Below are 26,450 nucleotides of genomic sequence, written 5' to 3' on the forward strand. Positions count from 1 at the left end.
TTTGGGTGTATTCCTAATACATTTGGGAGTATTCCTAATACATTGGGTGTACTCCCAATACATTTGGGTGTATTCCTAATACATTTGGGCGTATTCCTAATACATTTGGGTGTATTCCTGATACATTGGATGTACTCCCAATACATTTGGGTGTATTTCGAAAACATTTTCAGTGTATTCCTAACACATTTGGATGTATTTCTAATGAATTGATTAATTGTCTTTGTCAGAAAAATTGAAGAATTACAAGAAGAATTGAGTGGGCGCAACCAAACGATTGGCAAGCTGACAGACGAATTAAACCAAAATAGGCAACAGGCCGAGACAGAAGGAAGAGAGAGGGACGACAGGCATAAAAATGATATGGAAAATAGAAAAGAAGAAATTAAAAGATTGGTAAGTATAGGCTTACTATAATCCGTCAATTCAGAAGTACAAAGTAAATAGACCTTGGAAACTGAAGGTATGAGAATAATTATTTCAGTGCAATGCGTGTGTAAATGCTTCTTTGGCGCGCCAACTGCTGCACGATTCGTACTTGCTGAGCACACCACGCTCTTTATGTGTTGCGTTTTTTAACAAGCAGTGCGTGTAACGCAAAGCATAGATCTACACAGATTTACATTGTACTTCTGAGTTGACGGACTATATGGATATAGATTTAAATTTCCAATTGAAAGTATTAGTTTTGACATCTTAGTTGCAAGTTTATTAATTAATCGAAACTTTTTGAGTTTCTAATTCTTGTTTTTTCCCTTAAAAAGGGAAATCTCTAATCAATAGGAATAAAACCAAACCTGATATTTTCTCCTTAAAATATATTGCAATGGCAATACTGTTTACAATTTAAAAAAATGGAAATCTCGAATCACAAGTTTTTTCTGATGATAATTTTTAAGTGACAAGATATTCTTTCAATTTGATGTGATGTACCCATTATCAAATCATTTTGGAATTCAAGATCCGTGCTCAATCGGCAGATTCCTTTGTTCTTGCTGCCCACACATGACCGGTTATTGCATAAAAAGGTGTCACCTGGGTCATACCAGAATCATGCAATGTGATTTTGTGTTCATTGCATGAGGTGCACATGTTGGGCTATTCCAGTTGAAATCCATACACCCCCTGTAGGAGACATGACCTCAATATCCCACACAAGGGAGTGTTGATTTCAAATTGACTCACCCATTCATGTTGAAATTCACACTCCCTGTGTGGGAAATTAAGGTCATGTCTTCCATATGGTGCATGGATTGCAACCGAAATATCCCATTTTCAATAAGTCTATGTTACTTAGGCATCTACTAAAAAAGGGGGGGGGGGATTTTTTCAAAAATGGTTTGATATTGGGTGAACAAAAATGGTTTGATATTGGATGAAGTAACTCTCCAGAAACGGCCAATGTCCAGAGATACAGAGTTTTTGTACCGGTCTACCCAGTCTTTGCCCAGACAAGGGATTATATCAGGGATTTTGTTCCCAGGAATGTACAGACATCCAGGAAAAATTGTCCAGGTCCAGACATTTCCCAAACATGGATTAAGGATTATCTTGGTGTAGATTATTCATCCAGTAGCTCAAAACATTGTTTTGTAAATTAAATCTAATACTGGAACTCTAATACTTGCTACGTTGCGTCCGAAAACTTCGGACTTCATCAGGCATCTGATTGATGATGTTGTGATGACGTCAGGTGTTGTGATGTTAGATGGAGAGGAATGTCTCATAACACCGAATCCCACTTGTCCAGACCAGGGAGGCTAATCCATGGTCTGGACAAGTCTGGTAAAACCAGGACAGCTTTGCTTCGATTTTTGGATGTCTGTACATTCCTGGGCACAAAAACCCCTGAGATAATCCCTTGCCTAGACAGAGCCTGGGTAGACAGGGACAAAAACTCTGTATCTCTTGACACTGGGCTGTTCCTAGCTATCAGCAAAACAGTAGTCAAACAGGTATGCTGAAGCTTTTTGAAACTCAATTATAGTGTGTTTCGGTTACCATGTCACCTCATGCATATTCCTAATACATTTGGGTGTATTCCTAATACATTTGGGTGTATTCCTGATATATTTGGGTGTATTCCTAATATATTTGGGTGTATTCCTAATACATTTGAGTGCATTCCTAATGCATTTGGGTGTATTCCTAATACATTTGAGTGAAAACATTTGGGTGTATTCCTTATACATTTGGGTGTATTCTTTAATACATTTGGGTGTATTCCTAATACATTTGGGTGTTCCTAATACATTTGGGTGTATTCCTAATATATTTGGGTGTATTCCTAATACATTTGAGTGTATTCCTAATACATTTGGGTGTATTCCTAATACAGTTGAGTGTATTCCTAATACATTTGGGTGTATTTCAAATACATTTGGGTGTATTCTTATACATTTGGGTGTATAAATCACTGCGTTCTGAGGTGACACGGTAGCTGAAAACCCCTATAATAGTTGTCATTGGTATATTATAAGATATCACTGGGTTAGTGCTTAGTAGCTGCCAAGTGACATATCTTTAGTTGTGTGCAATATGAAGTATAGAAATAATCAAATGTCTATAGGGCAGCTATTGCACTGACGGTTCACCTCCATATTTTGTAATATTGACAAGTAGTACTTTAGTTGTGTACTCAGGGTGTTCCAAGTGTCACAGATTAGTATAATTCAAACAAGTTTCAGACTCGTACCCAACCTGAAAAGCCTGTGAACTTGAATTTTTAATTTATTTATGCTTTGCACACATTTTTCTTATGTGGCAAATTGCAATTCTTTATGGGAGAAGGCTTGTACAAATTAAATGACACTCAAAAATAAATGTACAGGGTAAAAAGTATGATAATTTTTGTGTTATTCGCTTATGTATCTATGTTTGGAACACCCTGATTATGGTAAAGGGCAACTAACATGCACATCTATATGCACAAAGCTGTTATACATGTTTATTCATCATTTCAGTTGAAATCCATCAGAAATGAATAACCTGTGTAATTCAAGCATTGGGCCAAAAGAATAATTTGTTGTGTTGCCCTTAAATGGGAAAAATCAGGATGGCTGGTCGGTTGGTTGGTGTGTTCATTTTTTTTTTAACTTTTTTTTTTCAAAGTCCCAAAAATATTAAATAGTGCTTCTGTCAATTTTGACTGCTGGATGATTTTTAGATAATCAATTTAAGACTAGTCATTCAATAAAACATTCATTTTCAAGTGAAAAACATTGAGATTTTGAACTTTCTGTAAAAAATCATCCTAAAATAAAAAGAGTTGCCACCCTGATTTTTCAGGATTTAGTCTCAGTTGCTAAGAACAGCGCAACAATTTTGTTTTGCCTTGTGTTGTAACATGTTCAATGCATTGTTGATATTCACATGGTTTTGGTAAGGCTAATGAAATGAAATGATTAGTTCCCGTCACATTTTTTTCAGTGAAATATGAGGTCATGATTTCATTATTCATTATTTTGGAAAAATTAAAAAATTGTCAAAACTTTCATTTACATGGCTTTTACCTATATTGTTGATGAAAGACCATCTCAAAACAGGTACTAATGCTTAGATCATCATTACAGACATTTTGCAACAGATTGAGAAAAGATTTGAATTTGTTTTTATTAAAATGAAAAGAAATTTGCAATTTTTGTAATCACTAGAAACATGAAGAGGTAATCCTTTATTTCCATTATTTACCACATCCTCTACCCCTACAACTAAGAAAAACTGCTGATTATGATCAGCAGGGGATGTCAGACATTTTGAGAGTTTCAATTTTGATTATTTCCATCTCAATTTTCAGATAATTGACTTTTTTATGAAAATAATGAAAGTTTTGGTCAAATTGAAAAGGTGATGCGGGCGGGTGACGGGAAACTAATTATTTCATTACATAGGTCTAAAGAACTGATCATTATTCATCTGTCAAGAAAACCCCCATTTGCAATAGCTGCCAGGTGTCACATTTTCAGATTGTGTACAAAATAAAATGCAGAAATTATCAATTGTCTACATGGCAGCTATTGAAGATAGGGCTCTCTTGTACAAAACCACTCAACATGTTGATTTTGTTGTGATTTCCACATAAACATCTCAAAAAAAATAACTAACTTCCCTTAAATAATGACCATTATTCAAAAACGGGTGATAGTATTACAAATATGTAAAATGTGTTGGAAGCAGAATTTATTTCTGCACATTTTGACACCTCATTTGTAGCAATTGACTAAATATTAACGTCACAGCGTACATTTAAATCAATGTAGACCAAGATTTGAAAGTTGCAGTAAATTCTATTGATTTTGCATTCATTGTAATGGAAGGAAATCTGTGTAATGATATCTGAGTGTTTTTGTATTGTAAAAATTTGTATGTAAGTGCAACTTTCAAATCTGGACCTCACTACATTAAATTGACCGGTGTTTTATTGTTTTCTGGGCTGTCGTATCAAATGAGGTGTCAAAATGCGCAGAAATAAATTCTGCTTCCAGCACATTTTACAAATGTGTAATACAATAGCCCCTTTTTGAATAATGGCCAATATTTAAGGGGGGTTAGTTACATTTTTTGAGATGTTTAAATGCCTATTACTATGCCAGTCCCAATATAACCTGTGAAGTGCCTAACAAAATTTGATTAGCGCGGGCAGCGATCCGTGGTAAAATTGGCAATACCGCCCTTTGTAGTCTGCTATTCATCATCATGGGGTGATCACAATGATGTACTGTAAACAGGAAATTTTCAAGGGGTTTAATTTTAACGCTATTAGCGGCTAACATGCGACCGTGGATATAAAACTTGATGTTTCAAATTGCGAAGAAAAGAAAACAAAAAATTGTTTAGAACATTTAAAATCATGACAATTTAACCCTGTGAAAATAACCTGTTTTACAGTAATCAAGGATTTCCAGTCCCTGATCAAATAAACATGTAGTATTAATATCCAAAGACATTATACTCAAAGAGTACCAACTCAAATTGCTCCATATGTAATGCTGGTTTCATACTTTCCTGGCACTTGCCGATCTGACGACGATTATACTTCACTGCGCAGTTGCGCCAGAAACGCTAGCGGTGATCAGCGGCAAGCCGATATATCGATCACTCCACAGCTGTGCCCAAAGCCAGGAGTTGAATTCAAGTCAACTCTGGAGCGGCGCCACTCTGACATATGAGAACAAAAAACGATTTTTGGTGTTGCTAAGCGGCAACATTGGCTTTCTTGCCGCTCTGCTTGCAGAAAAGTACACGCTGCATTTTGAAGTGTCATGGTTGCGGCTGGCAGAAAGTATGAAACCAGCATAATGCTATGGTAAATCCACCATTTTGTTGTGTCGATCATGAGGGCAAACAGTGTACTTTCTGCATTTACGGCTCAACGCTTATCCTGCATTTTATCCTGCACATGTCACACACAGAACGCAAACAACAACACACTGTGAATTAAAGCTTGCCGGGTGCATAGCGAACATATACCAGAGGTACACCATTTGCGCTCCCTGAATGACACACAAGCATAGCGGAGTTGGTACTCTTTGATTCTACCTCATTGATTATATCATAGCAGAAAACACCAAGCAAATTTTTTAATTTATAGAAAAAACAACCACCTTACCCAAAAAATGCATATACCGTAATGTTATAAAAAAAATGCATACAATGTTATAATTCATGAAAAAAACTAGCCTGCATTTAGTCAATCTTGTCCTCAAACAGTTTCTAGTGCAATTTTTAATTTTCTTTTTTCATAATTAGAAAAAGTATTGTAATTTTGTATAATCCAATGCCATTCTGAAATCAATTTCTATACTTTTACACACTCAACAAAATGGGCTATTCCAGTTGGAATCCATATACCCCCAATGGTAGATTTCAAATTGAGCCACCCATTCAGGAAACTCATTTGAAATTCACACTCCCTGTGTGGAAGATGAAGGTCATATCTTCCATAAAGGGTGTATGACATTCAATTGGAATAGCGGTATAGCCCAACCATCACTAGTCTATTTATTTCATACATTTTATGTGGCTCATCCAGTGGCGCTATTCATTTTAATTAGCTCATGTGGTGGTGGTGCTATTATATTTCATTTTGTCGCTAGGCAGGAAAAACCTCCTATGTGTCATTAGCCACTGAACATGTTTAAAGCAAAACTGCCAACTAGTTACATAGGAGGTTTTGCTTTAAGCATGTTCAGGGGCCAATTGCACATGAGGTTTTTCCCACCCAGCGACGTCACTTGGCCAGATTATGGTTTTACTTTTCCCTGCTCATTTTTACAGCCAGCTTGCATGATGTGTTTTTTGTGTATTGGTCAAATTATGATTATTTTTACATTTAATTGTTTCTTGGGTTTTATCATCTTGATGAAGTTTGTGTAGAAAAAAGTTTTGTACCTAAATCCTCAGGTTTGGCTATTCCAGTTGAAATCCATACACCCCCTATGGAAGACATGATCATAATCTCCCACACAGGGGGTATAGATTTCAAGATTGGAGTCACCCATTCACTTCTAACTTATGTAGAAGGTTAAGGTCATATCTTCCATTGGGGGTGTATGGATCTCAACTGGAATAGCCTACCAATAAAGGTTCATTTCAGTGCTGGAGCCCACCACTTAAATTCAAAATTTTATCCTTGAAAATTTTCGATAAAAATGGCTAGTTTCTGTCAAAATCTGCTAGCTACAACCCTGAATCCACTGGAAGGAAATGGGCTATTCTAGTTTGAATCCACACACCCTATGGAAGATATGACCTTAATCTCCCACCCTGTATGCGAGATTAAGGGTATACGATGTATTGTTGGTCGAAGCAGCAAAAAAAAATGTAGTTCACAGCATCTTGCGAATGGTAGTGAGCTTTAGCAAAAATTGATTTGCTCAATTCATAGCGAGCGTGTAGAAGAATTTAAATATCACAGATATACTTTTTGTATGTCCTGTGGTTCTTGAGTTATGTTGTAAAGAGGGCTGAAACAACAACACTTTTGTAAAACGTACAAAACTCATTAACAACAATAAATTAAGCAAGTTTTCAAAGTATATGATTTGTAGTAACACCCAAGTGTTATTTTTCAATAATATATTGATTCAGATAATGAAAATTAATTTTTTTTTGGCTGCTTCGACCAACAATACCTCGTATAACCTTAAGGTCATGTCTTCCATTGGGAATGTGACTTCAACTGGAATAACCCAATTGTCTTTCTTGTTCTTCAAAAAGAAAAGAAAAGCTGAATTAGAATAACCTAACTGTGTTTTGGGCTATACCAGTTGAAATCTGTACATCCCCTATTGAAGACATGACACACAGGGAGTGTAGGTTTCAAATAGGATTACCTGAATGGATGACTTGATTGGAAATTCACATTTCCTCATTGAGTCGCTCAGTTTCTGTGTGTTTCCAACCATGGAGTTCCACACACCCACAAAGACACTGTCAAAGACACTGTTTTGAAGTTATCTCAACTGTGGAGCTGTTGTGATCCTACTTCACATTGAGTATGGGTATAATATGGAAAACTCCACAGTTTGAATGCGGATACAAACGCAAGCAAGCAAGCACACATTTAAAATTACAGTTTAACAATCCGTTCACACGGAGCAATAATCCTTAAAACACTGCTGTGTTGTTAATCTTAAACAAATTTAGGTGAATGGGGTATCAAAATACAGGTAAACAAACCATCCTTCTATTTTATAATATTTTGAATACGGTTAATAAATCAGAAGCTATAGGGGTATTTTCAACAGCTGAGTTATATTTTATGAGGTATTTATATTGTTGCTTTTAAAGTCACCATTATCAGTTCAGCTTTTTTATTGCTTTATTACACTCCCGTCCCCTACATGCCATTTGTTTTTTAATTTCAATTACAAACATATCAAAAAACACTGAATGGGATTTTTAAAACCATAATTTGGCCTGATTGCTTGGTGTTTCTAGTTAGATAGATACATGGTGTTTATAGTTAGAAAAAAATCATATTAGTAGATGACTTAGACCCTGTATGATTTGAAGTGATGTTGCCATATTTAGTAATTTGTTTCTGCTTTTCAGTGACATGTCTACCCTGTTCTCTTGTTTTCCATAGGTGATGCAGTAACGCCCTGCTGCTTGCCTTTCCGTTTTCGTTTGTTTTTTGTTTGTTCGTTCATTTAATAAGTTTTCATTCCACAATTTATGTTAAACAATTAACACTTTTCATTCAGTGCCTACACACTTTTTGTATCAATCGCAATATTTTTTTGATTTTTAATCATCTTGTACATAGCTATTTCAGCAGCTGTAAATAACAAAATAAGTGTTTCTATGCTGTTTTACAACTCAGTGTTTTTAGATTTTAAGTTGGCAAATGTTTTCCTTAGAGTTTGATATTATTTCCATGTGCAGCCTTTGTTTTTAGTTGATAGTTTAGTTGCTTACCCTGTTACCCAAATTGGCCTATTCCGGTTGAAATTCATACACCCTCTATGGAAGACATAACCTGAATCTCCTACACAGGGGGTGTAGATTTCAAATGGAGTCACCCATTCAAGTAACTCCATTTGAAAATCATTTACTGTGTGGCAGATTAAGGTTATGCCTTCCATTAGGGGGGTGTATGGATTTCAACTGGAATTGCCATTTTATCCTTCAGACACAAACACATAACAAGCTTCCTACACCACCACCACACCACTACTACACCACCACCACCATTGCTAGACAACAAAAACAAGTTTTTCGTTTACTCCATGTTTTTTGAGTTGCATTTTTGGCCATTTTTTTCGTCCATCTTTCTCTATATCTGCCCCACAATAATATTTATATATAGCAAGCTGCCTTAGACAAGAGCACACAAGACATAGCTAGCGTGAGTGAGAGTTATACAAAGGAGAAGGATACACTAATCACACAGCACACAGAGGAACTCAACACCTTGAAGGGACGTGTTGATGATCAGGAGGCGGCTGCTGAGGAACGCAATAAACAGATTGAGGGCTTGAGAAGACCGAAGCTGACCTGAAGGAACGATTAGGGCAGCTAGAGGTAAGGAGATTGACCTTTGACCTTTTCGGTAAATCCCATAAGCCTTTAGACATGTAGTATCATGCACATCGTTACTACGCCCTAAAATGGCTTTCAAATGCACAGTATCGATGTACACTCTTAGCGAGAACCAATCAGAGCAAGTGTTAGAAAAAGGCAAACCATGCATTGATCGTACATATATGCACGGGCGCGCACTCTGCGTACTATGCGCAGTGCTGTTGGACGCGTTCATTTTTCTTGCGGGTTGATGTATTTACATTTACTTGTATTTTCCAACATTAAAGTGACAAATTTTGTTATAAAAAAAATCATGTGGGTTTTTTTTCTTGTGTATGAAATAGGTTGCTTACTTGCTTGCTTATGTCGACTCTTGTAGTCGGACTCCCATAATGGCTCTCCAAACTGCTTTGTCAAGCATACAATTCTTGATGTCTGGGCCTGTTAAACCTGTATCATCTGCCAACATCTTGATATAATCCTTCTTGGGTGCACCTCTTGTTCGCTTTCCATGTTTGGGCTGCCACATAAGAACACTTGAAGCTGCTTCCTCTTCGCTTCTTGCACAGTGCCCTGCAAACTTTAACCTTCTAATCCTGAGCCTCTCAGAGATTGGTGACAGATTCCCATATAGTTCTTTGTTGGTGGTGTGAGTTTGCCATGAGATATCTAGTGCCTTCCGCAAGAGACGGGTATAGCAGCCATCCATAGCTTTTCTCATTTTGGTTGTTATTGTCCATGTTTCAGCGCCATATGTTAGTACCGATTCTACAGTGGTGGTAAACAACTTGATCTTTAGATCTCTTGGTAGATTACTTTTCCAGATCTTGTCCATGCTGTTGCATGCTTTCCAAGCAAGTGCCTTTCTGATGTTGAAGTCCTTCTCACTACTGGCAGTCCATGCACCTAGATACTTGAAGTCTTGTACTATCTCCAATTCGCTTCCGTCCAGTGTTTTGATTGAAGACGGAGTTTCAATATAGGTTAATGAACACATATTACTTGTTGGGAGAGAAATTAGACAAAATAATGCACTTGCGCTGATGTTGATGCATCTAATGCTTGTGCATTAGACACATTGACATCAGTGCGCATGCATTATTATGGGGCATGTGCCCTGGGTGGCTCCCTTAGGAGCGCACCGAATTGACCGAATCAGCATTGATTCTGCGCCCCCTCGAAGCGATGAAAGTCAAAATTTTCATGTTGTTCGCGCTCATTACACTACAAAATCATTTTTAAAATCAATTTATAATTCATTATAACCAAAATTAGTTAGTGGCAATCCCTATTTGTGCATTTTTCATGTGCTCCGCGCACATTTGTTTCAAGAATCGGGGGGGGGGGGCATCGTTATGTATCCTTAGCCCAGGGCGCCACATGCCCTAGCTACCACGCTGGTAATGCACCCGATGATATGATAAATGATCGTTTGCTGGTGCAGTTAGCCAACATATTTAGCACAGAAAATCTCTTATTATCTCTTCAACAGATTGAAAAGAGCCAAGCAGAAGATAAAGAGAAGGCAGCCGTTGAGGAGTTAGATAGAGTGAAGAGTGAGATGGGAGGTGAGAGGCAGAGACTAATATCAGCACAGGAAGAATTAAGCTTAAAGCAACACGATGCATCCGTCAAACATAAACAACTTATTGATCAGCTGGAGAAGGAGAACACAGCCAGAATGGAGGTAGGTGTATTTTATAACACATTTGGGTGTATTTGTGAGAATTTGGGTGTATTTCTGAGACATTTGGGTGTATTTCTGAGACAGTTGGGTGTATTTCTGAGACATTTTGGTGTATTGATATAGTTGGGTGTATTTCTGAGACATTTGGGTGTATTTCTCAGACAGGTGGGTGTATTTCTGAGACATTTGGGTGTATTTCTCAGACAGTTGGGTGTATTTCTGAGACATGGGTGTATTTCTGAGACATTTGAGTGTATTTGTGAGACATTTGGGTGTATTTGTGAGACATTTGGGTGTATTTGTGACACATTTGGGTGTATTTGTGAGACATTTGAGTAAGACGGTGACACCATAACACTGGTACCCGGGCCTGACTTGTTGATGTCCTACCAACAGACGATAAACAGTCAAATAAATCACACTTTTACGGCATTTGTTTCATTAACTGAATATTTATCATATAGCAGGTGTTGGCTGACATTGTGCTCCACATATATTTCAGTTTTGGGCGGGTAAAATGATTTTGGGACAAAAAGCGAGCGATATACACGTTTGTAAAAAGAAAAATGAAAGTAATATTATATTAAAATTCTTTACTCTTTAAAGATGTGTATACCGTCCGATTTTGTCCCGTAGTCATTTATCCCGGACAAAAACTGAACTAAATGTGGAGCACAATGTCAGCCAACACCTGCTATATGATAAATATTCAGTTAATGAAACAAATGCCGTAAAAATGTGATTTTTTGGACTGTATATCGTCTGTAGAGCGTATATTTATATACATGCATCTTGAATAGCATTATATTATAGTTTAAGCCTGTTGAAGTTACACAGCTCTGTGGCGCAATGGATACGGCATCTGCCACAGGCGCAGTTGAACACGGGTTCGAGCCCCTGAATGTATTTAGATTTCTTTTTCATTATTATTTTACAATATTCTTCATCAAATTATATTTGTCATTCTATTAATCTTTGCCAATGTCCGCCTTTTTTCTGTATGTCTACCTATATTTTACGGCACTGTACAAATATCATCGTAATTTCCGCACTGATGATGTTTTTATATAGACATACGTAAAATTGCCCTATCTATGAAACCGGTGCAATAACATTAATTTTATGTAATAATAGCTGATTGAAAATTGCTCATTCAGTTCTTTTTATTTATCATTTGAATTAGAAGCAATTCGATGTAATACTGCATTTAAAAATCATTCTTTCTTTTTTTGTCAAAGAGTTCTCGCGTAATTCAGACCCAAGCCAAGACGCAAAACCAGGCATTAGCGATGTTTTTAATGACCACCCCCTTGTAGGCCTGAATTCACTCATATATTCGCTATATTTGTGTGTGTTTATCGCTGAGCCACTGGCGTTCACAGTGTTCCAGTTTGGCCAAGAAATACTTAATTTGATTATAGTACCACAGTGCGGCATTTTTGCTGTACTGTGTGTTGTGAAAAACTGTCTATATTTACCCCATTCCAGATTGACAACTCATAATCATCTTTATATCTGAAAAATCACAAAATATTGATCCTCCCCACATGGGTGTCGACTGCAGACGACAAGTTTCAATTTTGTTTTTCAGAAATTTCAGAATCGTAAACTTTCATGACAATATTTGGAATCGGCATGAAAAATGCATCAAAATGAGTACACACAAGCATGGTATTGGTTCAGTGGTTCTTGAGATCTTGATATTTTGGGAAAATATTGAGACTTTTTATGTTGAAGCCTATCACTAGCATGCATAGCATTAACCAATATCAACATATAATTTCCAACATTGCAGGCAGTGAAGTCATCAGAGGAGATCAAATCAAACCTTGAGAAAGTGACGCAGGAGCGAGACAATGCTCTCAGGGAGAGAACCGAAGCAATCGCACAGATCCAGGAGATTCAGATGAAGATTGAAACCAAAGAGAACCTTGCAGAGAATATGAAGAAAGAAATTGAAAAGCAGCAAGAACAAGTGACTAGCATGGAGGAGATGGCAAAGGAGAAAGAACTGGGAATCAACGAGTTACAAGCACAATTGTAAGCTTTGTGTCATTGGCCCCTGAACATGTTTAATGCAAAAACTCCTATGTAACTTCTTGGCATTTTCATTTTAAACATATTCAAAGGCCACAAATACATATATATAGGTTTTAACTGCCCAACGATGATTTCTCAATAAGCGCCAATAAATTGTTTTGTTTGTCCTCACCTGACCAAGTCTTATCATCATCGTTATCAAGATGAAAATGTTCAAGGCAAGTTCAGAGCAACTTCATTTTGCATTTACGACCACCTTAAAACCCACAAAGTTCATTAAGCAAATTATTGAAAAGGTCTAGATCAAATTTTCATGAACTTTCCAAAAATGGTATATTCCAGTTGAAATCCATACCCGGTGTTGTCACTTAACATTGACTATGTGTACGCATGATCGTTCCCAATTTCGCGAAACAAGGGGTTATTTTTAAACTATGTTCGCGAACATAAAATGTTCGCGATGTTTAAAAAATAGGGTTTTTGTGACGATGTACTCGAAATTAAAAATAGGGTATATTTTTGTGAATCATCATCATGATAATGTTGATATCCCAAGAAATTTACCATTTCTCGCTCAATTTACTCCCGGATTTCACTTTTGTGAAACTTTTTTGCCTTCCTAATATTCCGGCCTAAATATTCAGCAACACGCTCGACTCGGTTTTATTTGTTTCATGGTTTGTTTACACCGATTACGTCACTGGGGACTTACCCAGTTTGGCCGCTAATTCCGTGAGACTTTTTTTCATTGGCTTTATTAATGACGCGCCCAGCCTCCGGAGCCTTGACAAACTGGGTACCCAAAACCGAGCCACAAACTCTTGAAATGGCACCTGATCATAAAGGAATTGTTCCTTCTGAACCTTCTGAAGTTGTAGTCAGCAGGGCAAAAACCGCAGATCGCTAACTATTTGGTGACCGGCAAGCTAGAGGTTTTTCTTGAAAATATCTAAAGATGGGGCTGATATAGTGGTTTGAGTGAGGGAATTCGTGGCAAATGCCAGAGTTCGTAATTTGTGTCAGTCAGTTTATGTATTGGTCACATTCAAGCTTTATTTTGCAAAAAAAAAAACGGGAGGAAAGATTACATTGTTGATAACTGTATCATAAAAAACACATGATGCATCCTATTGGATGTAGGGTACCTGCAGGGAATATGGGACCATTAAGGACGTTTAGCTTATTTGCATAAAAACTAAAGAAGATATGCCCACAAGAGATTGTTATGATGAACAACCTGTCCTTTAAGATTAATAAAACAGGCAATGTTACCTTGTTTTTATGTTTGTTTGGACGCTATGACGTCAAAATGACGTCATTGTCAATGTCCTATATTACCTGCATGTGCAGGTAATATGGGACACTGTGTTATCTCTATGGTGAAAATCAAAAAGTTCAGAAAATCACTCTTTTGTTCTAAAAACATTTTTGTTACATGATTTTGAATGTTAAATGCAAATTTCTACAAGAAAATTCAATTTTCTAAATAGTTTTGCTTTTCGCATTGACAATGCACACAATTTCCTATGTGTCCCATATTACCTGCACCCATTCAGTTGAAAATCAGAGAAAATAATCATTTATAAAGGAAAGTGCCACTTGTCAGTGGAATTTTACCTGCTGATAAGCTTAACCCATCACCTAAAGATCATAAAAATGACAAATGCCCCCTCAGTACCAGAGTTTTGCATACACAATCATAAAATGTGACGTCATTGATTTTATATCAGGCCAAAAAAACGACATAATTTTTTGGGCAATTTCACTCTTTTTGGCATTGATTTCCAAGAGTTTGATACACAGACTCCAAAACTGCATTTCTAGAAGCACAATTGATGTCTCTAAACACTTAACAAATCAACTTAAAGTGTTTACCTTCTCTAAGCTACTTTTTGTTAAAATGAAAACAGGTGTCCCATATTACCTGCTGTCCCATATTACCTGCAGCTACCCTATTTGTATATATATTTTTCTGTTATTTTCCTCATCTATATTTTAAAAGGACAACAGAGTTCTCCTCAGAAAAGACAATGAATCAGAACAAGTATTTTTGTGTGTGTTCTTGAAATGTTAAAAAAGGGGTACTTTTGTAAAAGTGTACTTGAAATGCAAAAAATAGGGGTATTTTTTAAGGCTAATTTGTACCCGTTTTCGTGTAAAATAGGGGTAAAATATGACGAAAATGTTCTTGAAACCGCGCAAAATAGGGGGGTATTTTTGACTTAGGGAACGATCATGCGTTACGCCTTTGAATGTTAAGTGACAACACTGGGAATCCATACACCCCCTGTGGAAGACATGACCTTAATCTGTCAGAGGGAGTGTAACTTCAAATATTTGAAAATTACACCCCCTGTGTGGAAGATTGTGGTAATGTCTTCCATGAGGTTTATGGATTTCAACTGGACTAGCCCAATGTGAAATTGAAGAAATGCATTGTGGGAAGTGTAAGATATCTTCTCTGTGAGGCTGTAATGTCATTAATCCCCCTTATAAATTTGTATTTTTTGTTTTTAACAGATCCCAAGTGCAGCAAGAATTGGAGGACACCAAATTACGTAAACTAGAAATAGATAAAGAACAAATATCAGTGCAAGAAGAACTGGCAACCTTGAAATCTCAACATGAGGAACACTCTAAACAGGTATTAAGCTATTCCAGTTGAAATCCTTACACCCCCTATGGAAGACATGACCTTAATCTCCTACACAGGTGATTAGTTACCCATTCAGGTAACTCAATTTGAAATACATAATCCCTGTGTGGAAGATTAAGGTCATGTTTTCCATAGGGCGTGTATGGAGTCTAGTGGACGAAGCCATTCTAGGAAAGACATTGTTTCATATGTCACTAAATGTTAAATATACCAGCATTGAGTGAGTCGGCATGGTTGGATTCACTTCCGTGTTACGCACAAGTGGGCATGCATCACATAGCGTATGCAGACAATTGTCACGCTGTTGGCAGGTGTGTTCATTCAAATGTACTCAGTACAAATGGCCATATGGGGATGTGCTACAAACATGGGTAGCATTTTTAGCTTTTTGGTATATCAATGATCCCTTTTTCTAGGCAAATTTTGATATATGGATGAGTCCTTTTTTTCAACATTTTCTCAATTTTTTCAGAAAATAACCCAATTTTGCCACACTATATAGCCAACATTTTTCAATTTCCCCAAAATTTGAAGGAAAATTTGTGAAAATTAAGACAATTTGTGTTAAATTTGGCAGAATATTTTGAATTTTGGTATAGCGATGGGTCCAAATTTCTTGTAAAATTTGGTTTATTGATGGTTCCCTTTCAAATTTTCAGCGGCACACCCCTACCCAAACCATGCTTCAGTACCCCCGGTAGGGTATGGATGTATGCAACATTGACAAGCCCCTTTATCAGTACGATAAGAGTTTTAAACCCCATCAAATAAATAAAAAAGGCTTGAACAATATTGTTTTGTTCTACAATGTCTGATGTTATTAATACACTAGTGTATGAGATGGAAGTTTTTTGTCACAAAATGTCCTGTACATGAGGACTCACAAAGCAATCTGGTACAAAATAAAAGTTAAATAATGAAGGAGGAGGCCTATATGCTTCACCCTAGCAGGGCGTAAGATAGTGTAAGACACAATTAATATATGTGAGGATCGGAAATAAATGATAAATTGTGATAATTGGCCGCTTAGACACAGTGAGATAGTTATCAGGGGCTTTAGTTGAGATTGTCCGAGTACCAACTGTAAACTCAAATAGTGCCAAAACTCGGGACAGGTAATCCAGGGACCGGGGTTCAATCCCCGCCAAGTCATGATTTTTTTGTCTCTCAAAATTTTCATATGTCAGTTTGAAAAAAAAAAAAAAAAAATGTCAAAATAAAAGTCAAAATACATGCATGGAATTTACACAATTGAATTTCTATTCAGCCACTTTAAAATTTGATCTAATTTTTTTCTCAAAACAGCTACAAAGTCAAATAGAGAACCTAACGCAATCACTACAGCAAATCACCCAAGAAAAAGACGTCCTTGTACAAGACAAGACGAGACTAAAAGACCAGACAACGTCGCAAGAACAACAGCAGAAAACATTAGAGGAACAACTATGTAATGTGCAGACACAATTGGCGACTACAAAGCAGCAATTAGAGGCCTATAAGGATTCTACCGATCAAGGAGAGGAGGCTATGGGAGTATTACAAGCACAGCTGTAAGTTGGGGTCTTTTGGGTGTATTCCTAATACATTTGGGTGTATTCCTAATACATTTGGGTGTATTCCTAATACATTTGGGTGTATTCCTAATACATTTGGGTGTATTCCTAATACATTTGGGTGTATTCCTAATACATTTGGGTGTATTCCTAATACATTTGGGTGTATTCCTAATACATTTGGGTGTATTCCTATGATCAATTAGGCCTAAAAAATGTTTGATTGGTGTAACCCGACCGACCCTAAAAATATGCCCGACCCTGACTTTTTTTTTCTTTTTTTTTTTCAAACAAAAAAGTTTTAAAAGAAATTAATTAAATTGAAGAAAAAAAAAACAAGTTCCAAGGCCTTTATCAAACACAATTTACAGCTTAAAAAGCAAAAAAGCAAAACAAAATACCTACCTAACCTAGCTACCTAACCTTTGTTTTAATGTTACACCAATCAAATATATTTAGGCCTTAATGCTGGCCAGAGGCTTCTTCATAGAAAGCAAGTTCCAAGAACAACAGCAGAAGAACAACTGGTCTAACCAGCTTAGTGTAGGTGCAGCTTTGTCTGTAATACTGAGTTTCCTAAGGGAAGTTACGTAAACAGAAACAGAAAGTATAAGTTTTGAGATATTTTCTCAATATTCAAGAGCTATAAATAGCATAAATAAAAAGTGCTTAACTTTGCAACAAACTTTTGGCAAAATGACCCATTTTTTGTTCATTTCAGCCACTTTTGAACAATTTTGGCCGGTTGCCAATTTTCAAAATGTCTGACTTCGGTCTGAGTGGATCAGACCACGTCAATCAGATCATGTAATCCTAAAAGTGTCAATTCCAAGTAAAATTTAATTTGTTTCTTATAGAGCTGAAGTTAAAAGTGAGCTGGTAGCCAGCAAAAATAAAACCAGTCAGGCACAATCGGAGAAAACCAAACTGCAGGGAGAACTGGAGGCTTCTAGATCAGAGCAGGAAACCCAGAAGGAGCAGTATGATGAGATACAGAAACAAGCAGAGAGTTATAGACAACAGCTAGAGGCTTACAAACAAGCCTCGGAACAGGGACAGGAGAGTATGGGTGCTCTGCAAGCACAACTGTGAGAAGAGTTTAATATTTTGTTTGTTTCTGTTATATACAGTGTTACCAAAACTATTCAGTGCCAAGGGGCGGCGAATTGGCTCACCAGGCCATGTGAATGACTAACCAAGGCGCTGCGAATTGGCTCGCCAGGCCACAGTGAATGACTGTGCAAAGAGATAAATTTTTATAATTCCAAAAAAGCACCCAATAACAAATATTTGAGTGGTTTTAGCCGAATTAAGAACATAAAAACACTTCCGGTACTTAATGGGAAGTTACTGACCGATCAATAAATGGTCTCAAAACCCATTGTTAATTGCAATTTGGGCGCTAGAGACTTAAACCTTTATAATTTGGCTAAATTAAAAGGAAGATTTGTTAAATTACTGTCGCGGCCTAACACTTGCAAAAATAGCCCAATTTTAGGCAAGTAGCGGCATGGTTTTTTGAGTAGTGGCAAGTGATCGCCAAGTAGCCCAATTGTGTGCCTAAGGCATGGCGTTGCAACACTGATTATATAAGCAACAGATTTGGGGGATACAAACAAGCCTCAGAGCAGGGACAAGAGAGTATGGGTGCTGTATATGGGTGCTGTATAACACAAGTATATACCTGTGAGTAGTTGGTTTGTTTTCTTGTCTGTTTGTTTGGTAATTTTCTTCCATGTTTGACTGTTTACTTGTTGAAGGGATCAGTGACCTTTGACCCACCAAATAGGTCATACACATTTGATACCTTGTGTTGCAGATGCCCTGCAATAAAACCAAATTAGCTTGATCTTTTGATCGACCATCGATGCTTGATCGATCCTTATCATTTATATAATCAATTCATTGACTACTGTTAATTGTGATTATATATCAGTCTACAATGACATTGACCAATACAAATTTACCAGTAATTCTGACTAAATTAGTTGGTATTTCATTAATAACAAGCATCGAAAGAGCATCGACGATCAATCCAAAGATCTGAGAAATTGGGTGTATTCCTAATACATTTGGGTGTATTTCTAATACATTTAGGTGTATTCCTAATACATTTGGGTGTATTCCTAATACATTTGGGTGTATTCCTTATACATTTGGGTGTATTCCTAATACATTTGGGTGTATTCCTAATACATTTGGGTGTATTCCTAATACATTTGGGTGTATGTTAGGGTTGATTTACTCAGGTGTAAACCTCCATTTGCACAGAAAGATTTTGTACCCAGCCCAATAATGGAAGCCTTTTAAAACAAGAATTACAGGGTCTAAAAGTGGCGCAAACGACTGATTATTTTTCATATTGTTTCATTTTGTTCCCCAGAGCTGAAGCCAGATGTTCTGTTGATGCCAGCAAAGACGAAGCCAAAAAAAGCTCAGGAAATTACGGGTAAATTAAAGCAAGAATTACAGGGTCTAAAAGCTGAGCAGACGACGGATAAACAGCAACTAGAAGACACTAGGTCAGAAGCAGACGGTTTGAAGAAACAACTAGATGGGCTAAGACAAGAATCTGACAAGAGACTACAGTCTATAGAAACACTCAAATCAAGACTGTAAGTGGATATCACAGACATTTGGGTGTATTCCTAATACATTCGGGTGTATTCCTAATATATTTGGGTGTATTCCTAATACATTCGGGTGTATTCCTAATACATTCGGGTGTATTCCTAATACATTCGGGTGTATTCCTAATACATTTGGGTGTATTCCTAATACATTTGGGTGTATTCCTAATACATTTGGGTGTATTCCTAATACATTTGGGTGTATTCCTAATACATTTGGGTGTATTCCTAATACATTTGGGTGTATTCCTAATACATTTGGGTGTATTCCTAATACATTTGGGTGTATTTCTAATACATTTGGGTGTATTCCTAATACATTTGGGTGTATTCCTAATACATTGGGTGTATTCCTAATACATTCGGGTGTATTCCTAATACATTCGGGTGTATTCCTAATACATTGGTGTATTCCTAATACATTTGGGTGTATTCCTAATACATTTGGGTGTATTCCTAATACATTTGGGTGTATTCCTAATACATTTGGGTGTATTCCTAATACATTTGGGTGTATTCCTAATACATTTGGGTGTATTCCCAATACATCTGGGTGTATTCCCAATACATTTGGGTGTATTCCCAATACATTTGGCTGTATTCCCAATACATTTGGGTGTATTCCCAATACATTTGGGTGTATTCCCAATACATTTGGGTGTATTCCCAATACATTTGGGTGTATTCCTAATACATTTGGGTGTATTCCTAATACATTTGGGTGTATTCCTAATACATTTGGGTGTATTCCTAATACATTTGGGTGTATTCCTAATACATTTGGGTGTATTTCTAATACATTTGGGTGTATTTCTAATACATTTGAGTGTATTCCTAATACATTTGGGTGTATTCCTAATACATTTGGGTGTATTCCTAACTCATTTGGGTGTATTTCTCACAGACTACTACTGACTGTTTATCAACAGTCAAAGTCCCAGTGCATTTTATCATATGCTGTGAATTTTTGCATATTCATAAGGGCCAATCGTTCGATTGTGCTGCGTTTAACAATCAGGCCAGCATTGTGTGCCTTCGCTTATACGCGACAGAGCTTTGCGTGTCTTTGCGTTACTTATTAACCGGGTGCTTGCATCAATCTGAGCAAGGGACTGCCATTCTCTCTAACGACTGTAGTCAATATATTAAAAGTCAAATTATACATTCAAGGAACAAACCTCAATTTCTAGCTACATGTAAGACCCAGTCCTACTGGGTGTAATACATCATGTGTTGATTTAAGCTTATTTTGTTGCTTCTTTGTGACAGATCTGAGGCCTCATCACAAGCAGCATCTAGTCAAGATAACATCACAAAAAGTCAAGCAGAAGCTAGCAGACTACAGGAGGAAATAAAACGCTTAAAATCAGAGCAATCTACAACAAAGCAACAGGTAAGATAATGCTAGGGACTAAGGGCTATTCCAGTTGAAATCCATACACCCTCTGTGCAAGTCATGACCTTAATCATCCACACAGGGCGTGTGCATTTCACATGAAGTTACCTAAATGGTGACCCTTTTGAAAACTTCACCCCCTGTGTGAGAGATAAAGGTCATGTCTTCCATAGGGGGTGTATTGATTTCAACTGGAATGGCCCATTGCACATATCTATACATGGGTGGATAAATGTAATGAGGGTGGTTGGACAGATTTTTGCCACATCTTGGACCTGAAAATTTGGTTATTCATTTTGCCAAATGTGACCTGTTACCGCGACATGAGCGTAACATCGCCGTAAGTTGGTAGTTTCGAGACATCCTGGCTGCTGAGTTGATGTTCTTTGTTTGCTGCGCACCTGGACAACAAGCCAGAAGTATGTCCTTTGTGAATTGCCCATTGTGCCCTCATTTACAAAGGACATATGAAGAGCTTAGTTTCAACACCCCTTGTATCCACTTGAGCAATTTTGAGAACACATCATAAAATCATCAAAAAATCACTGATATAAGGGGTTTTCAACAAAAGCAGTTTTTGTTAGGATGCTCATCCTACCCAAGCATCCCGCAAAGGACATATGAAGAGCTTAGTTTCAACACCCCTTGTATCCACTTGAGCAATTTTGAGAACACATCATAAAATCATCAAAAAAATCACTGATATAAGGGGTTTTCAACAAAAGCAGTTTTTGTTAGGATGCTCATCCTACCCAAGCATCCCGCCAAAAACTGCTTTTGTTGCAAACCCCCATATATCAGTGATTTTTTTGATGATTTTTTGATGTGTTCTCAAAATTGCAAGTGGATGTAAGGGGTTTTGAAACTAAGCTCTTCATATATTGGCTGGAACAGGTGTGTGTGAATCAAAGAACATCATTGCAGCAGCCAGTACATCTTAAAGCTACCAACTTCCGTCTTAACGCTCATTTCATTGTGTCACAAATAGTTTATAGAGTGTGTGTGTTGGAGGGTACGGTCTACCAAAGAAAGATATCTCAAAACGTAAACAAATACAGTATATGGTGGCTTTAATTGTTTCATTACCCTCGCCAAAAATATGACCGTATAACACCAGTTTTCGCTACCAACTTCTCTGGGTCCTGATTGAACATACTGTGATGGGTTACTACCATTTACATTAGGCTATCATATACTGAGCCAAATGTCTAGCATACTTGGTTTTTTACTATGATCAGCTCGTAATAGGCAAGAATTATTCGGGTTTTGTTACTGCGCGAGTCAATAACTGCGCGATAACAGTTATCGCACAGTTAATAACAGTTCAATATTGCGCAATTAATAACGCGCTGTCAATAACAGTTACTGCACAGGTTACGCCCGCGTAAATTCACAAAAGCGCGCATTAGTCCCGCAATACGCAAAGCGTAGTTTGTGTAGGTGCTGCACCCAGCTGTGTGTACACCATTCTTTATCAATCCATGATGTTAGAAGGAGTTTTTTTTAATCAATATTTTTTGCCATTATCTCAATTTCAAATTTGCCGCCTTTGGTCCCCATAGACCAGATTGTGTCACAAATGCTTCTTCTGACATATAAAACAAGTAAGACTGAAGATCACATACAATTGGTCTATTCCAGTTGAAATCCACACTCCCCTGTGGAAGATTTTGGAAATATCTTCCACAGAGGGATATGTTTTTCAAATGTAATTGGTTAGGGGTAATCATTTTAAAACCCATACTCCCCTGTATTATGGATTTACCTATATATTTCCATTTCAAATGCAAGTTACCAATTGTCTATCCTATTGGAAATGCATACCCCTCTGTGGAAGACTTTAGCTAAATCTTGCACAGGGGTAGTGTGGATTTTAAATGGAATGGCCCAATAAATTGTCTCTTCTCACAGAATTAGAAATCCATTAGATCACATGACCTTGCATTTCAAATTCCAAGATCTGACCTTGTTAGTCATGAACGGTTCTTCATTCCATCTGCACAGCCTGCACATGGATTGCACTCCCACCTCACATCCAAGGACAGTTTTTTGGCTCCCCTTGTGCTATGGAATGCCCTGAGATCAGTTTTTTAAAATATTTTTTGTTTTCTGTTTCAGAATGAAAGTGAAAAAGCCAACCTTGTAAAAGAATTGGAAGAAGTAAGAAACAGGTAAGATACCATCAATAGTAACTACCACACATATTATAGCCCTTCTCCTATTCCAGTAAAATACAGCACTAATTTTTTGGAATTATGAAAATATTATCCTGTTTTGCCACATGAAACATAGCTAAATCCTAATCCTTAAATTAGTTCTAATTGGAAATAAAAGAGAAATTAAGCTTGAAAACCCTGAAAATTTTTTGCAAACATTTTAAAAAATATTTTGATTTTTTTTTCCAAAAAATTTCAGTCAAAATCAATGCATTTCTTCCAAAAAACGTCTGTTTTTAATTAATTGTGTACAGTTACATAAAAAAATCCCTGAAATACAAAATCTGGGTCTTTCAGGCCCGCAGGACAGGGTAGTTTTATTTTGTTGCCTACGGGAGGGAGGAAAAGGAGATATAATTTAAGACAGAATTAAATGACTAGTTTGCATCTGACGTCGCTGTAAATCAAACTCCCTACGACAGTGACGCTGTGACAGTGTTGCATTCAGAAATTGATCATCACAACAGAGATGTAAACAAAACATTTCTGAGTTTGATTGACAGTTGACGTCAATTGAAACCCAGTACCCAAGGTTTACCTGCAATAGTTTTTATCGTGTACAATGTTAGATCAGAGATGATACCTTTAATTTCCCACAATGCATTTCTTCCCTGTACTGATTTGCTGTTCAGTGCAACATGGGCAGATAGGGACAAACAGACTTATTAACAGAGCTTATCCAGATCTTGCATATACGGAATTTCTTATCCCTATCTACCCATGTTGCACTGAGTAGAGGAAGGAATGCATTGTGGGAAGTGTAAGGTATCTTCTGATGTTAGATATACAATTGAAATATCAGAAATTTAGCCTCAAATAGCAGCATTCAGAGGACACAGCTGTATATAGTCACAGTACCCTCATCAGTGTACATGTAGATAAGCCATCACAACCAGAGTAACCTCTCATCATGAAAGCTCTTTGTTTGATTGTTTTTCTCCATGCAGACTAGAAAGTGAAAAGATGGGGTTCGAGGCAGAGAGGGATTCACTACAAAACACCTTGGATATGACCAATTCACTCACTGCACAAAAAGATAGAGAGATAGAACAATGTAAAACACAGGTAAATTATCCCTTTCCACGTGGGTTTCGTCTGCAGACAAGTTTCTATTTTTTATTAATTAAAAAATTTCATAATTGTAAATTTTCATGACCATATGTGTACATCCATATCAAAACGATGCACTTGTCGGCTGCTACATGTGCCACATTTCACATAATAACTAGGAATAAATACCAGTCTTATATCAAGTGTAGGTCACTTCAAATCATCCCCAAGTCAAATTGTATAAGAAATGTTATCTGTATTCCTAAACCATATGACTTGGGATGATTTGAAGTGACCTCCACTTCGGAGATTAGTCTGGTATTTATTCCTACAATGTAGCTATCATGTGAAATGAGACACATGTAGCAGCCGACAAGTACATCGTTTTGATATAGATGTACACATATTTGGAATCAGCATGACAAATGCATTAAAATGAGTACAAACAAGCCCGGTATTGGTTTAAACTGAGATAGCTCTTGATATTTTGAGAAAATATCACAAAACTTTTTATGTTTGAAGCCTATGCCTAGCATGCAGAGCATTAACGAGCAGAATTCTTTTTACACAAAATATGTGCTCCTGCAGTCAACATGTGCCATCTAAGTGGATCGTACTATTGCCAACCATTGAAGACATCTTACCCTTCCCAGAATCCTTTGCAACATGATACATCACCTCATTTCATCAAATGACACTCCCATTACTTTGTATTCTCCCTTTGTTTTCATGTTAAGAATAGACTAGCCAAACATGGGACGGTAGTCAAGAAATAAACATATTTTGCAAGATCTGGATGTGCTCTGTTTATTGAGATGCATTTTGTCACTATCGACACATGTTTTTTACAACAACAAAATTTAAAAATTTTTTGTATTAATAGATTGCCAGTCTACAGGGTGAACTATCTCTTGCCAGCAGTCGGAAATCCTCATCAGATAAATATGAAAGTGAGAATAGCATGCTAAAACAACAGATAGAAGAATTACAAGATGTCTTACAACAAATGGAGCCTGATGATAGGAATCAGAATAATAATATAGGTGGTGACGATGATGATATGGACGGTGAGTATTTGGGTGTATTTAGGTGTATTCTTGATAGATTTGGGTGTATTCTTGATAGATTTGGGTGTATTCATGATGATAGGAATCAGAATAATAATATCGCTAATGACGATGATGATATGGATGGTGAGTATTTGGGTATATTCCTGGTAGATTTGGGTGTATTCCTTGTACATTTGGGTGTATTCCTGATACATTTGGGTGTATTCCTGGTACATTTGGGTGTATTCCTGATACATTGGGTGTATATTCCTGATGCATTTGGGAGTATTCTTGATAGATTTGGCCGTATTCCTGATAGATTTGGGTGTATTCCTGATCGATTTGGATGTATTTCTGATAGATTTGGGTGTATTCCTGGTACATTTGGGTGTATTCCTGATAGATTTGAGTGTATTCATGATGAATTGGAATCAGAATAATAATATCGGTGGTGACGATGATGATATGGACGGTGAGTATTTGGGTGTATTCCTGACATGTTTAGGTGTATTATTGATAGATTTGGGTATATTCCTGGTGCATTTGGGTGCATGTCTGATAGATTTGGGTGTATTTCTGGTACATTTTGGTGTATTCCTGATACATTTGGGTGTATTCATGACACAGTTGGGTGTATTCCTGACACATTTGGGTGTATTCCTGTCACATTTGGGTGTATTTCTGATAGCTTTGAGTGTATTCCTGACACATTTGCGTGTGTTCCTGATAGATTTGGGTGTATTCCTGATAGATTTGGATGTAGTCCTGATAGATTTGGGTGTAGTCCTGATAGATTTGGATGTAGTCCTGATAGATTTGGGTGTATTTGTGATGATCAGAATAATAATATCGGTGGTGACAAATGATTGAAATGAGCAGGGTGCAACGATTTCGAGGTACAAAATGGATGTGAAATTTCATTCTAAATTCCAATGAAATCTTTGATTTTAGTTTGAGAATGGGCTATTCCAGTTGATATTCATACACCTTATTATGGAAGACATGACCTTAATCTTCCACACAAGGAGTGTAGATTTCAAATGTGGTTACCTGAATGTGTGACTCCATTTGAAAATAAGCATTTATGTCGCTCAGTTGACACAATCAGTGCGTCATGCCACAAAGCATTTCAAATTGTGCCGGTGG

General features: G+C 37.0%; 1 protein-coding gene across 1 annotated transcript in view; it reads left to right on the plus strand.

Annotated features, from left to right (window-relative positions):
- Nucleotides 1–26,450, plus strand: part of LOC140163878 (uncharacterized) — a 175,583-nt gene that overhangs the window by 141,551 nt on the left and 7,582 nt on the right. Inside the window, 13 exon segments of the mRNA XM_072187193.1 lie at nt 231–396; nt 8,813–8,995; nt 10,520–10,714; nt 12,510–12,754; nt 15,275–15,398; nt 16,716–16,960; nt 17,821–18,043; nt 18,900–18,954; nt 19,347–19,578; nt 20,863–20,986; nt 23,108–23,160; nt 24,153–24,270; nt 25,139–25,322. Of these exon segments, the coding sequence (XP_072043294.1) occupies nt 231–396; nt 8,813–8,995; nt 10,520–10,714; nt 12,510–12,754; nt 15,275–15,398; nt 16,716–16,960; nt 17,821–18,043; nt 18,900–18,954; nt 19,347–19,578; nt 20,863–20,986; nt 23,108–23,160; nt 24,153–24,270; nt 25,139–25,322 (2,147 nt within the window).

This window comes from Amphiura filiformis, chromosome 11, assembly GCF_039555335.1.
Source record: "Amphiura filiformis chromosome 11, Afil_fr2py, whole genome shotgun sequence".
Classification (NCBI taxonomy): domain Eukaryota; kingdom Metazoa; phylum Echinodermata; class Ophiuroidea; order Amphilepidida; family Amphiuridae; genus Amphiura; species Amphiura filiformis.